At 33.3% G+C, this 14,157-nt stretch overlaps 1 protein-coding gene across 1 annotated transcript in view; it reads left to right on the top strand.

Moving 5' to 3' along the window:
• The window catches only part of ZNF827 (zinc finger protein 827), a 124,292-nt gene that overhangs the window by 86,855 nt on the left and 23,280 nt on the right, over nt 1–14,157 (top strand). The window contains exons 6-8 of the mRNA XM_070948662.1: nt 10–249; nt 1,113–1,170; nt 4,026–4,126. Coding sequence (XP_070804763.1) covers nt 10–249; nt 1,113–1,170; nt 4,026–4,126 — 399 coding nt within the window. The remainder of the gene's footprint in view (nt 1–9; nt 250–1,112; nt 1,171–4,025; nt 4,127–14,157) is intronic.

The raw sequence follows: 14,157 nt of genomic DNA, 5'->3' as shown, positions 1-14,157 counted from the left end.
AAACTGCAGCGGAAAGTTGCAAGGAATCCAAGACAATAAAGATTAAAGAAGAGCCAATGGAAGTTGAGATTCATGACTCCCATGCCTCTGTTTCACCTAGCCAAAATGTCAGCTACAGCACTTTACTTAGGCAAGAGATAACTGAACAGGTACAAAAGATCCCCGAAAGCCGTGTGGTTCCAGAGAGAAACCTCTTTAGTCAAGATATATCCGTGAAAATGGCTTCAGAATTACTTTTTCAATTGTCAGGTAAGTATTATATCTAGAGATTTACAATATATTTTTCCAAATTTGTCTTGTCTGAATTTGCTGTGTGTTGATTTTTTAAGTATCTACCGGTATACCACGACCTGCAGTCTTATAGGTATTTAAAAATAGTCACAATGTGTCTTATTTTGGGGGAAGCATGGTATGTATATAATAGCACTTGAAGTCCTATTAAAGACCATAATAAATAAACATGGTTATTATTATGGTTACAATTCAATTAGAAAAATAGCCTTGTTTCACTATTGATTCCTATTTAAAAAATCAGCCAAGACTAGCCAGGTGTTGCCACCTGACTGGTCAACTTTGTTAGCAGTATAGCAGAAGCTACTGTTGTATATTCTATATTTTTCTAATATTTTAGTAAAAGAAAATATACCAATATTACCCCAAACAATTTCCTAAGCAAGTGATCTAGAAATAGAAAAAAGTATCCATATCATCTGCTTCCTTTTCTACTTTTTCTGCATTGCATGAATGGCAATTTAGAAGGTTTATCTAAACTTTAGATTACCTCTAGAGTTCATTGTTTCCATAGCGCTATTCAATATATGTCTACATTCTCAGCATTTCTTTTTCCTATTTGTTTGCTTTACCTTATTCTTCTTGCATACAAAAGAGAGCACACAGAAACTGTCATTTAGGCCCCAATTACTCTAAAAAAAGAAATGTGGAATTCCTCAGTATGACTCATGGTAAATAGAGTTATCATTTCAATGAGAAGCTAGAGAAAATATTTGGATAAGTTATAAATCTATATAAATATTATTTTTTCTTATTATTAAAAAAGTAATACTTTCATGAGTATTTTATTTTGCTTAAAATAATAATTTATTTTTCCACAGAAAAAGTGAGCAAAGAGCACAATCACTCTAAAGATAATACCATCACTATTACAACTAGGTAAGTACTACCCATGGTAGAGAAAGGTAGTCCTGATAAAGTTCAGTGTAACATCAGTTTTATAGATATTTGGCCGAGGTATCCAGCAATATATTTTATAGGCATAAAATAAAGGGTTTTTAAAATAAATTTTCATATATATCAAATTAGATAGATAAATTTGATTTCCTTATAAAAATATACATAATGAATAAAAAATGAAAATATAACTTTTCCAGATATAATTACAAATGTATTGATTTGACCTATTTTTATATATTTTTATTTAATACAAATAATAGTATAAACCTTAAGGAAAGTAATGTCTCTTCATTTTTGCCAATTCAGTAGAAATAATTACACAAAAAATAATATGAAAAAGAAGAAATTGTCAAAATACATCAAAGAAAAATAGGCAATGTGTCGTGCTTTTTTTCAAAAAATACTATTAATGGGAAATCGGGAGGGAGGATCAAAGCTGTTAATTAATGTTTAACTAAACTCATTTTCTGAATTTGAGATAATCTCATTAACTCTGATACTTTATATCATTTTATCTTTTTATTTGCATTTTTAAATGTTATCTGTTTTGTTACTATTTCAATAAAAATATTATTATTTATATTTTTCTTTTCTTTTTTTAACTAAAAAAACAAAACAAAATGCCTTAGGTTTTCTAAAATTTCCTCCTTTTTTAACCAAGCCTTCACATCTCTATGCATGGTCCACAATCTAGCAAGAATTGAGTACAGTTAAATCCCTTTGATTTCCTACTGAAACTATGTAAATTAACTATAGCTGAATTATAGAATGTCCTGTTTGTATTAATGTTTTTGACTAATACTGTGTAACTCTGTTTGAGATGTAATTAAAAATGTAAGTCAATCATGAAGCCAGCTAATGAAATAAATTCTTGATGTGCATATAAATTATAAGATTTTATTTATACCATGCACCAAAAGGATTATTTTCTATGCTCACTGTTGTTAGTCACCATGGATATGAAACCTCATCATCTTAAGGCAAACTGCTGACCAACACATTGCTTTACTTATGGATTATTCTCAGAACCGCTTATGACTGTGTGAGTGTAAGAAGGCCAGGTTAATACCTGTCTTCTCCAGCTTGGATCTGAAAGAAAATAAAACACCCTGCCCCACCCTAGTAGTCTTTGAAAAGTTTTTATTTGTATCAGTGGGAACTTTTTTTTATAAGCCTCCTATTGGTATCGGGTTGCGGAGGCAGGGAAACTATCTTTTTAGATTACTATTGGAGAGAAAATAAAAATAGTTTCTCTCATGCTTGCAATTAATTAAGAAAAATAGATATGTGGCTGTTGGGGATTTTTGTTTTAACCTGGCATGATTTCTCAGATTTCTTCCTAAAATCTCACTTGTTCAGTTTGGCAAAAAAAAAAAACCCTGAGTATGATATCAAATTTCTTACTTTGTTTAATCCAACAAGTTAAGAAGTTACTCTCAGGTGACCCTGAAAAGACTCCTAATGAAATTAGTCATTATAGTCTAAAAGTAAGCAACTTCAACCTCTGTACAGAGGGACAGTAATGATGGTGCAGCCAAGAAGAATTTTTGGAAGGCAGAAAAAAAACAGGCCCAAGTTGTCTTTCAGCTGCTAAATAAATGATGCTGCAAGATTATTTTTCTGGACTGGCCTATTAACTTAGTTAAGATCCCATTTCAAAAAATTACAGTGTTTGCCATTCGTAAAATTACAGTCAGGTCTCTTGGATCTTCAAAAAAAGCATTTAGATGGATTGCAATTATAAGAAAAAAAGATATTGAAAATCATGTGCAGTCTATTTGAGATCATGCTCAACTATTCCTAAACTATTTACATTCAAATGTCATTGTACTCTTTTTCCAAATTGTATTCCTTCCTTTGAATTTATCATCCAATAATCGGGCAAGAGCTCAATTTGACTTCTTGGATTGGCCTTAAACAATTGCTTTTATTGTATATATGGAAATTAGCTAGTAAATAAGACAGGTGCTTATTATTTAAACAAGCCATTCAGGTAGTACTAGGGAGCAAGAAGGAATAGCATTATTGTACATTATAAAATTCAAACAAGCTATAAGAAACTGGGAGTGCTAATAGTACTATCACTACCTAAGCAGCTTCCTTAAACAGCAGAGAGAATGTGTTGGCTCAGCCAAAGAGGAAGGAAATAACTGTGACATGAAAACTTAGCTTCAGAGGATTCCTTAATTACAAATACATTTTTCCAAAAAAATTAGTTGCTTATTAAACATTATATTAGAAATAAATGTGCTTCATATAAAAATATATTAAGACAGTAAGTGTCAATTTTCATACTAACTTTTACTTTATGCAGACCAACTGAATTAACTTGGCTGGAATCTGCTTCTGGTATATATAGTATGTCTTTGCAGTGTAGTACTCTATAAAACCTCATATAAGCTGTCATATGTCCTGAAATTCCTCTACTACAGAAACATAACTGAGGCTCACAAGTGTGCAGCCCACTAATATTGCTTTTCTGAACATCTGCGTTGAAAACAATACTCCAGAGTTATATTGAAACTATAACTCTGCCCAAATCTTGAGAATCTTGAGAAAACTACATTCTTTTAACAGTGAGTTGGCTTGTTTTGAATCATTTTCAAAATATTTTTAGACAGCTTTTAGGATTGGGACATAGTTTGATAATATGAATTCCATAATATTGATTTTACAATAATTGTTGCAAAAATTTATCCAAAACATGTTTTCAATTTTGGGTACCTCTAAACCATAAAATTCTAATCAGATGCACCATGTGATTAAATTGTGCATTAATAGGATTTATTTAGTAATTAACATATATTTCTGCTTTAAAAATCATTTTTCCTCAGCCCATTTTTTTCTGAAGATACTTTTAGACAATCACCATTCACTTCGAACTCAAAAGATCTGTCTAATGAGAGTGCTGTTCAGGGAAGGACATCAGTTCTAGGTATGGAACATTAATGACACTATAGTAACACCATGTTTCAAATATTATGGTAAAAAGTGCTAAACATAATGTAATATGTCAAGTAAAAATAGTGTGTTGGTTTTTACTTGATTTAGCAAGAATTGTTACCCTGTTTCCCTGAAAATAAGACATCCCCTGATAATAAGCCCAATCGGGCTTTTGAGCACATGCACTAAAATAAGCCTCCCCCCCAAAAAATAAGTCCTCCCCAAAAATATTTCAACGCAGAGCTGGAAATCAGGTAAGATGGCAAGAGGAGCCCTATCTTGCTCCATGTCCCCCAAAATAAGATCTCCCCAAAAATAAGGCCAAGCGCTTATTTGGGGTTCAAAAAATATAAGACAGGGTCTTATTTTTGGGAAAACACGGTATTAGTTAAAATGTGTTGGGGAGTTGGAAAAAAAAGAATGATTCATTGCATGGAGAGAATGGCATTATCAGTAATATATCAATTCTAGGGTAAAATGTAAAAAAAAATGTTAATTAGAGATTTCCTAATTAGAATACTGGGAAGAATGTTGATCTATAGCAATTATTTTATTTCTCTGGATTGCCTTTTCTGATATATATATATATATATATTCAGTTGCAATATTATTATGACAGAATAGAAATTGTCTGGTTCAAGCATACATTGCATGAAGCCATAGTTGCCATTTACAGTAGATTAGATTAGATTAGTTTAGATTAGATTAGATTAGATTAAAGATTTCATAGAATATGTTTGTGTTAAAACTGGGCTTTGGTTGGGCATATTGGTCAGGATAATTTAATCCATAAAATATTTAGTCCTTCTGCTAGTGATTCCTGCATCCAATGTTAACCATGCTAGCATGGATCTTTAGAATCTCTTGCAGCTCCTGAAAGATTTAGTTTATTCTTTTATTGTTGCAGTATGGAACAGTATGAGATCACCATTTGCAGAAATAAAGTATTATGGATGCTATGCTGTTTAAGATTCTATTAAGATTCAATATTCTTTGCAATTGTTATTAACTCCATTTTGAAGAATGGGTAAAACATAATCTGGTTTACCTTTAATATTTGTCCAAAAGGCATACATGATTGTGGGAAACAGTACACTCAAACACTGTAGCCATTGTTTTCTTGCTGTTTGGCCATAGCTAAGAGAAAAACCTCTCTAAAAAATTAAATACAGCTAGTCCTTGACTTACAACAGTTTATTTAGTGACTGTTCAAAGTTACGATGTCACTGAAAAAAGTGAGTTATGACCATTTTTCACACAACAGTTGCAGCATCCCCATGGTCACGTGATAAAATTCACACAGTAGGTAACTGTCCTATATTTATGCTGATTGTAGTGTCATATGATCTCCTTTTGCAACCTTCTGACAAGCAAAGTCAATGGAGAAGCCAGAATCACTTAACAACCATGTTACTAACTTAACAAATGCAATGAATTTTGTTATTGTAAGTCAAGGGCTACCTGTATTATGTATTAGAAAATTAAGGGAAAACAGAGTCATATTAGTGAGCATAGTATTTCCTATCTTCACATTTTCCTTGTTTTGGCCCTGGCCCTTCTATGTCCAACAAGAAAATAAGCTAAAAAGTAGAAATTCTGTGAGGTAAGGGATGGAGACTAGAAAGCATTACTGTTCGTTCATGGTGCTTCTACTTTGAAATATTCTTCCTCTAGAACTCAGCAATGTTTTTTGGAAGCCAACAAATACTGAACTCTTCCAATGTAACCATCATCATTTTTCTTTATTTCACTTTTTATTCCTTTTATTCTTACTATTGGCTTTGCTCTGGAATTTTTAGATATTCTAGGCACTGATATTCTGAAGGTTTTAATTAAAATAATATATTTTTCTCCTTTTCTTGTCATAGAGTTTTTTATACTTATTTTTGTTTTTTCTTATACTAGGATGTTTTTATTATATTTTATTTTGTTTTAAGGGACCAGGAATAAGAATGATCCAGGGACATCAGGGGTGGGTTGCTACCGGTTTGTCCTGGTTCCTGCGAACCAGTAGTGGTGGCAGTGGGAGTCTCCGCCCGCCCACCCAGAGATCATCAAAAATGCTCTGCACATGCGCAGAACCTTCTGCGCATGTCCAGAAGTGGCGTGCGCTAGCAAAGTGAGCGCACACACCCGCACGCTCCCAATAGCAAACCGGTAGCGCCGGGATTTGAATCCCACTACTGAGGGGCATACAAATTTAATAAATAAACAAAACTAATAAATATGTAAATTGTAGATTTAGATCTTTATCTATGAAATAAAGAATATAAATGACATATCCAAGGGCTTCAAGCTAGAGGAATGGAAAACATTTTGAATCTGAAAAGTGTCAAATTTGAAACAGTCATTTTATTTGGAACTGATTGTCCTAGCCGTTCTGTGTTTTACGCCTTAAATAGAGCTCAGTCACTCAGAGCAGTTTCTAACATAAAACAACTGTTTAAACTTGAAATGGCTGTTTTGAATTCAAAACAGAACATTATAAATTCAAAACATTTTGCACACTTCTGCTTCCAACTTTGTGTCAGAAATGAGAAATATCTCAGTAAGATGCAGCTAAAATCTGGCATTAGAAAAGTTCACAGATGCACCTTCTGGAAGGGCAGAAATAGAAAAATGGTGAGCAGTGTAGTAGTTTTTGTGACACAATTTAAGATGCCCAGTGGCATCATGATACTAAGCAATATATGGAAATTTTCAGTAAAGAAAACAGCATCTAAAGTTCTGGCACGACTGCTGTTTGTACTGAGTTTGAGGGACCTAAAGCAAAGTATCTTTGAATAGTGATGCAGGAACTGCATTTTATGCAGTTTCTCAACCTTAGCAACTTTAAGATGTGTGGACTTCAATACCCAGAATTCCCCAGCAGCCATGGGAATTTCTGGGGATTGAAATCCATGTATCTTAAAGTTGCCAAGATTGGTCAAAGATTGGTCTAATTGCCATCACATTCAGCAATAGTTTCTGGACTGGGTGCCTCCAGATGAGGCTATTTTGAGAGACAGGGAAGGAAGATGATCAGTTTGCAGCCATTTTGCCCAATTTTTTCACTTTCTAGGTCAGGTCCTGATTTCATGCCAGTGAAATAAAGAAACATTGCATCAGCTGCAACATGGACCTTGCATTTTCCAGACCTTTTTACCTGCTGATGCTAGGTGGGGCAAAGGTGTTGTCTTCATTTCCCCCCTTTAAATATTTATCTAAATAGTAGCAGTGCAATGCAGTGATTAATATTGATTTTAATTCATATTTCTTACAAACATGGAAGGTTAATATACCATAAGGTGAGCCTCTGAAATACACTAACAAAGCATTATTATATTAGATCAATTTATAGTCATCCGATGAATATAGTCATAACAGAATTGCAAAGTGAAGGCTTTCTACCTGATTACTATGTTCAATGTTTATTTTGTTTTGGTTTATTCTTTTGTAATCCTGCAAACATGAAAATTTCAGAAAATGGGGGGAAGGGGGGGTAAGTCAGCATTGGCTAAAACAACCCAGTTCACTCTCCTAATATTTTGCCAATAAGGAAAATTAGGATTCCTACAATATGCATTTTCTCTTATTTATAAAGATCATAGGATTAATGACCAAGAGAACCAGTTTAGTCTAGTGATTAAGGCATCAGGCTAGAAATCAGGAGACTGTGGGTTCCAGGCCTGCTTTAGCCATGACTGGGTCATTTTGGGTCAGTGACTCTCTCAGCTCATGACTCAGGCTTGGATGACAAGATGGTTGGTCAATTCCTGTCACAAGCAATGGATGAACACTCAGCTCTTCCATAGCTATGAATGGAGCTGTACAATTCCAGGAAAAGATACATTTGCTTTAAAGAGTTGTTAACAGGTGCTGCATGAACTGAACACGTATGTGTTTTCAGTCTAAACACAGCATAGCATAGCCATACTAGATATGGCTATCTAATAACTTTTATATTTATGTTAGGTTGATTTTAAAAAATGAAGATATTCACAAAAATCATATTTCAGATTGGTTTTCTAAGTGTAGACATTAATTAGTACAACAGGCTCCACAATTTTAGTTCTATATTTATTTGGCTCGTTTCTTGTTCTCCAGTACTGATCTCTAGTATGTCTAACATTTTGTTATAAAAATCGTCCATTAATTTTTTTTGCTCTTTAAAAGTTGTCACTGTTGATAACAGGATCAAACATCTTATTTCATAATTAGAGCAGAAAAAAGCCCAGATTTTTTTAGCAGTCCCTGCTATCCAGGAAAGTCAAGTGAGAGGACTCAGTGCTGTAGTTTATGGCAACATGCTGAGTTGACATTTTCACCAAGCAATTTAATAGAACTTGATTTTCATAAAATAAATTTACATTAGAACTGTGGCTAATATTAAAAGCATCTAGCACCTTAGAAAACATTTCACTCATGATCATCAGTAAGAAAAATGATAGTTTTAGTTGTAATACTGTAAAAAGATCCATAACAGTAGCACTGACATTTAGGCTGAAAAGAAAGTAAATGAAGCACTTACAAACCAAGTGGGAAGTATTCTTTCAATCCATGAGGCAGCATCTTGAGGACATCCTGGAGGAATATGACAGTGCCAATAGTAATAAAATGCCAAACATACTGACATTATATGATACCAAGAAAGAGGCTGGCTGTGTTAAAAGTAATTCTGCCACCATTTCTAGCTTAGTTTAGTTCTTGACATAGATTTGCTGGAATATTCTGGCAAAAATAAGAATACTGAATTGCAAAGAAGCAAGTTTACTTGAGTAGGTGCCAAACAACAAGGACTGAACTGGTTGGAATGATCTGGCTTGTGAGTTCAATGGTATCTTGTAAACTTGAGGGATCTTGTTGAAGAGATCACTGGAGAAGGCACTATTAAAATTCTGGTTTAACTATAACTTTAATTTTTAAATGTTAATGTAACTTTATTATGGTCTGTTTTTATGTCTGAATGCTAGATCTTTGGGCCAGACTTTCTCAACCTGGTTTCTACTAGAATTACTGAGCTGAAATTTCCATATGCTGTAACAAGCAGGACTTTACAGTCCTGGCTAGATACAGTCATTGTATCTTGTATGTTTTTAACATACGGCGAAAGCGGAAGCAGTATGCTCCGTCCCATATTTGGGTAGAACGGGTTGCCCTAATAGACCAGTTTCACCGGAAAAACACTTAGTTTTTAACCTCATTGAATTGGGGAATCATATCCTGCTCAGGGTTGATTGGATTGGAACAGATTAAAAGATGTAAATAAAATAAAATAAAATAAACATTTTCAAACCAATAGAAAAACAACCTGACATTGGAATCATATGAAATTAAAACATGCATTTCTTGGTAATAGATCCAGGACCTCCTTTGTGAAAAATCTAGGAAAATGAAAAAACTACTGAGAGTCCAGTCAGATTCTGTCAGACCAAGTACTGGTAGATAATACAAACTAAATAGGCAAACAGTCCATAGTGGCTGTTCAGAGAAAAGAATGGATATCTTGTATTCCTATGCACCTAAAAAAATGCATTATATTTTTATAAATATAATAATGATGAAGTGGGATCCCCCAGGAACACTAAATAAATTTCAGTGAAAGCAGACAAAAGAATTAAATATAATGAAGACTCAAAAGATATTAAGAAAAAAAAATAAGGGAAAAAGGGTACAGATTCACTTTGAAATATAAAGGTCAGCAGAAACTTCACTATAAATTTTATATTACCTGGAAAGCCTTAGACATATGATTGAATTCTTAATAGCTACCAGAAATGATCCGTGAGTTTGGAAATCAAAAAGGTGACTCTTACTTTCTAGGGTGGATACTGCAAATCAAGCATATTGATAGTTTGTGCTGAGGTACTGTATGCTTAGCCAAAGGAGAAAAGAATCCTAGGTTAGCATTAAACACTGCCTCTGTACACAGTTTGTGATTAGAAGCAGCTACTTCTCTAGCAGCAGAAAAGATGACAGTGTGTTTCCATTTGCACTGACACAAACATTCAAATGCAATACTTAAGATGGTGACCTTTAAAACACATTTTAAGGAATTGCAAACACGTGTCATATATGTTCCTGAGTCTTTGAAGCCTTTTTTTTTTTTTTTTGCTTTTGAATCTGAAGCATTTTCACAGTTGGTGGCAGTTTTATATATATATACATATACATATACATATACATATACATATATATACATATATATACATATATATATATATATATATATATATATATATATATATATATATATATATATATATAAAAATCCATGCTCAAAACCAAAAAAACAAGGTTTGTGAGATTAACTATGTAGGAAAAGAGCCATCATGGTCTATGGTAGCAAACAATCAGAAATCTGGTGGCAGTTTTCCAACTAACAGATTATATTCAAAGGCATAAGCTTTTGTGAGCTGCAGTTCACTTCATCAGATGCCTTTTATGTAAAATGCTTTTTTTTTCACTGATTAGAAAAATTAAGATTGCCGTTCATTTAAAAAAGCAAGAGGAAAATCAAGTGTTTTAATTAGCATTGTGAAACTGACTTGAAATTGAAGGATTATGTTTGCATTCCCTGAAAAGATTCCCAGTACCCCTTGCTAAACATAGGTTGTAATGGGCCTTATAATAGGTTTTTTTTGCACTCAAGAGCTGGATATCATGGTAGAATAATTGGAAATAGAGAAACCATAGCTCTGAGCTTTGTTTGTTTGCTTGTTTCTGTATATATGTGTGTGGGCCCTAACTTTGTGCTAGTTTCACATAAACTGAAACAAAATTAGAAAAATTCTGGAATAGCCTTTTAAAATTCTTTCTACTCTCCTCTTGTAAAGCCATGAAAAGATTTAAAATGTTTGCTTGCATTTTTAACCTACTTCAGTTTCACATCATTTCTGAATATAGACAGTTTGTGGCTGGTTTTTAATTACTGTCACTTTAACAGTAAAGCTTTAACTATGGTTTCTAGATTGGGTTATTTTATTACTTGACATCAGCCACTTATAAAATTCAGAAGTAATTCAATCAGTTGAAAACAGAAGCAAAAGTTTCCTGTTTTCTCTTTCACTCTGAGGAGGGAAGTACACAAGTTAAAGACTTCACTGAACCCAGCTGGATTTCTTCCAATGTATAGAATCAAAAGGCTGGCATCTTGCCTAAAATTGCCAAGACACACTAGAAGCACACAGACAGTTGGAAGAAAAGAAGCTCTTCTTGAAAATAGCTTTAATAATTTGTACTGATTAATGATTGCAATAAAGTCTTTCAGTAACTTTAATATGTGTTATATATCTAGAAAGAATATTACATGAAAAGACTAGGATGATATATACTACACACATCTCACACATTCATACACTATGGAAATATTTAATATGTCAGGATAACACTTGATCACTCAAATCATGATCAAAAAGTCTTACTCAAAAATTACATTGAATATGTGGGAAATATCTAGAAGCATATTGCTGTGTTTAATTAAAGTACTTTGTAGTTTGAATCAAATAATACAGATAGACTTGAATGGGATATAGGAAACAGTCTAAGTTGCAAGTTCCAGATATCATGAATGGTCATATTCCTGTTTAGCTGAACAGTTATTCCTCACTGGAGAATTTCCCCTCAAATGAAGATAGAAGAGGCACATCGTAAATACCCATTGCAATCAGAGAGAGATTAAGTTTGACTTCTAGTTTGCTTCCATGTGCAATTCAAGGTGCTAATTGTCACTTTAAAAAGCCATTCAGGGATTTCTTATGGGACCATCCTTCCTCTGTTACCTTTACCTAGCCTACTAATCTGACAGAAGGGACATGTTTTGAGTATTGTTGGCTAAGGAATGTCGCCTGCCAAGGCTTAGAAGGAGAGCTATTTCTGCCCTGGTGCATGCCTTTTGGAATATCATCCCCCTAAAATTGGATTGGTCCTGTCGGTCTTCCATAAGACCTTGAAAACTTGGCCTTTTGGCCAAATCTGGGCACTGTATGGGTAACAAAGTCTATATGCTGAGGCTGGGTTGATAATTGTTTGAATGAATGCCCAGCTGCCATGTGTTTTATTTTCTATTTAATGTAATTATTTTTTTTGTAAGCTGTCTAATCATATATGTGATATGGCAATAACAACAACCACAACTTGCTAATATAACATTGCTAATACAATTCGCTAATACAACACTGAAGGGAGAGAAGCTTTGACATAAGTACAATACTGCAAGGTATAGCTTTGTAGAGACCAAGAATGATGGAAGGTTTATGAATGCATTCTGAATTTTAAGGCACTGAAATCCGCATAACAAAATTTGAAAATACTAAGTCATAAGATGTAAACATTTCCTTTGCTTTTTAAAGTTTTGCTATAACTAAGAAATGGCTTCTTCTTTTATATACTGTATATAATGATACCTGGATTTCACCAGAGTTGGTAGCTATAACAACATTTTATTCCAAGGATTTAGTGACATTTCTGATCCTATGGTAAAGCATTAGTTCATTTGACCTCACTTTAACAAACAAATAGTTGATTTCTTTAAACTGAACAGGCATGGAGATAATATCTATCATCTCTGGGCTTTTACAGGTTTAATATGGTTATTGATGGTAATACCTTGTTTTGAGCTTAGATCTGTCATGAAATTGAATCTTTGCCTAACAGTTGAGTTTCTTTGCCCAATACAACTTGGAATCTCATTTCAAAAATCTATCTTACTTTCATGTTCCTATATCTCTAAACTAAATTACCAATATCCTAGATAAGTTATTTCTTTCCTCTCTCTTTACTTCCCCAGTAAATCCAGATAATTACAGCTCTTCCTACTTCTTTGGTTTCTGAGAAGCAGGTTTCTGTTTCATAGTGATATGAAATATATACGATTTTCTAGCTAAAGTAGAAAATTGACTTTTCTTCCTTGTACCAGATTAGGAAGGCTTGTAAAACAGTGCTTTCTTGCACTTGTCAATTTGGCAAGCAGGAACTATATTAAACGGCAGTAAAAGTTATTGAACTATTTTATGACATCTTCTTTTCAAGCAACTGACCCCAGTTATTTCATAGCCTTATTCAAAGACAGGAGTTCAGATCCAAGTTAAATTAGGAATGTTTCATTGTATCTTTATAAATAGGACAGGTTAATCATAACTAACTTAAATCCTCTGACTCTAGAAGAACATCAACATAATTAATTTTAGTCTCATTTCTGTCTGAAAACAGCATGTATTAAATCCACTAAAAACAGTTATTAATAAAAGAGATCCTGTGATCCTTGAAACTAATAGGATGGATTTGTTTAGTTTATTCTATTCTGGGCTTGGTAACTTCCAGAAGTTTTAAATACAATTCCCATTATTCCCTCCCAACAAGAAAAGATTTGTATAGTTGTTGAACCCTACAAGGTACCTACTTGACTGTCACCTATTCTTTTAGTAGTATCTATGTGTTCAAGAAGGCCTGCAAATTTCACACTAATCTCAAATAATCACAATCTCTCCCCTGCCATCAATTCTCAGTGAAAAACAACCACTGAGGAAGGAGGCGAACCATAATTTGATATTATGTAAATTTCCACATATTACACCAATGCATTATACCCTGAATATTCCATAGTCTGAACAAACCAGCATAAGGCTTTTGTTAGAACTATCTTTATTTGATATTTTTCTATAACCATTACCATATTTTTCTGTCTGAAGCCTATTTGATTAAGTACTCAAAAAGCTCTGCTAAAACATATGTTGTTGCTGTCAAGTCAAATGACCATCCTCTTGAACTAAAAACTAATAATTGCAAGAATAGTTCACAATTGATTTCAGAGAAGTTAAATGCTTTATACATACTTCAGATATTTCTTTCCGTCTGCCTTTTAAACTTTGCAGAAGGGCTAATTTGGAAGATGCATGATTAATCACACATTAAGGATAATTTGTATTATTATAAGACAAATAGCAGATAATGGTAGCACCCAGAGGATACCTGTCAAGTGGCAAGCTTTTGTTGTTTCAAGTGCTATATGAACCATGGCTTTTCTGAGAGATGGGGCTTATAATA

Source organism: Pituophis catenifer, unplaced genomic scaffold (genome assembly GCF_029215685.1).
Source record: "Pituophis catenifer annectens isolate HBS135680 unplaced genomic scaffold, rPitCat1.0.hap2 SCAF_8, whole genome shotgun sequence".
Classification (NCBI taxonomy): domain Eukaryota; kingdom Metazoa; phylum Chordata; class Lepidosauria; order Squamata; family Colubridae; genus Pituophis; species Pituophis catenifer.
This window is presented reverse-complemented; position numbering and strand designations above follow the sequence as displayed.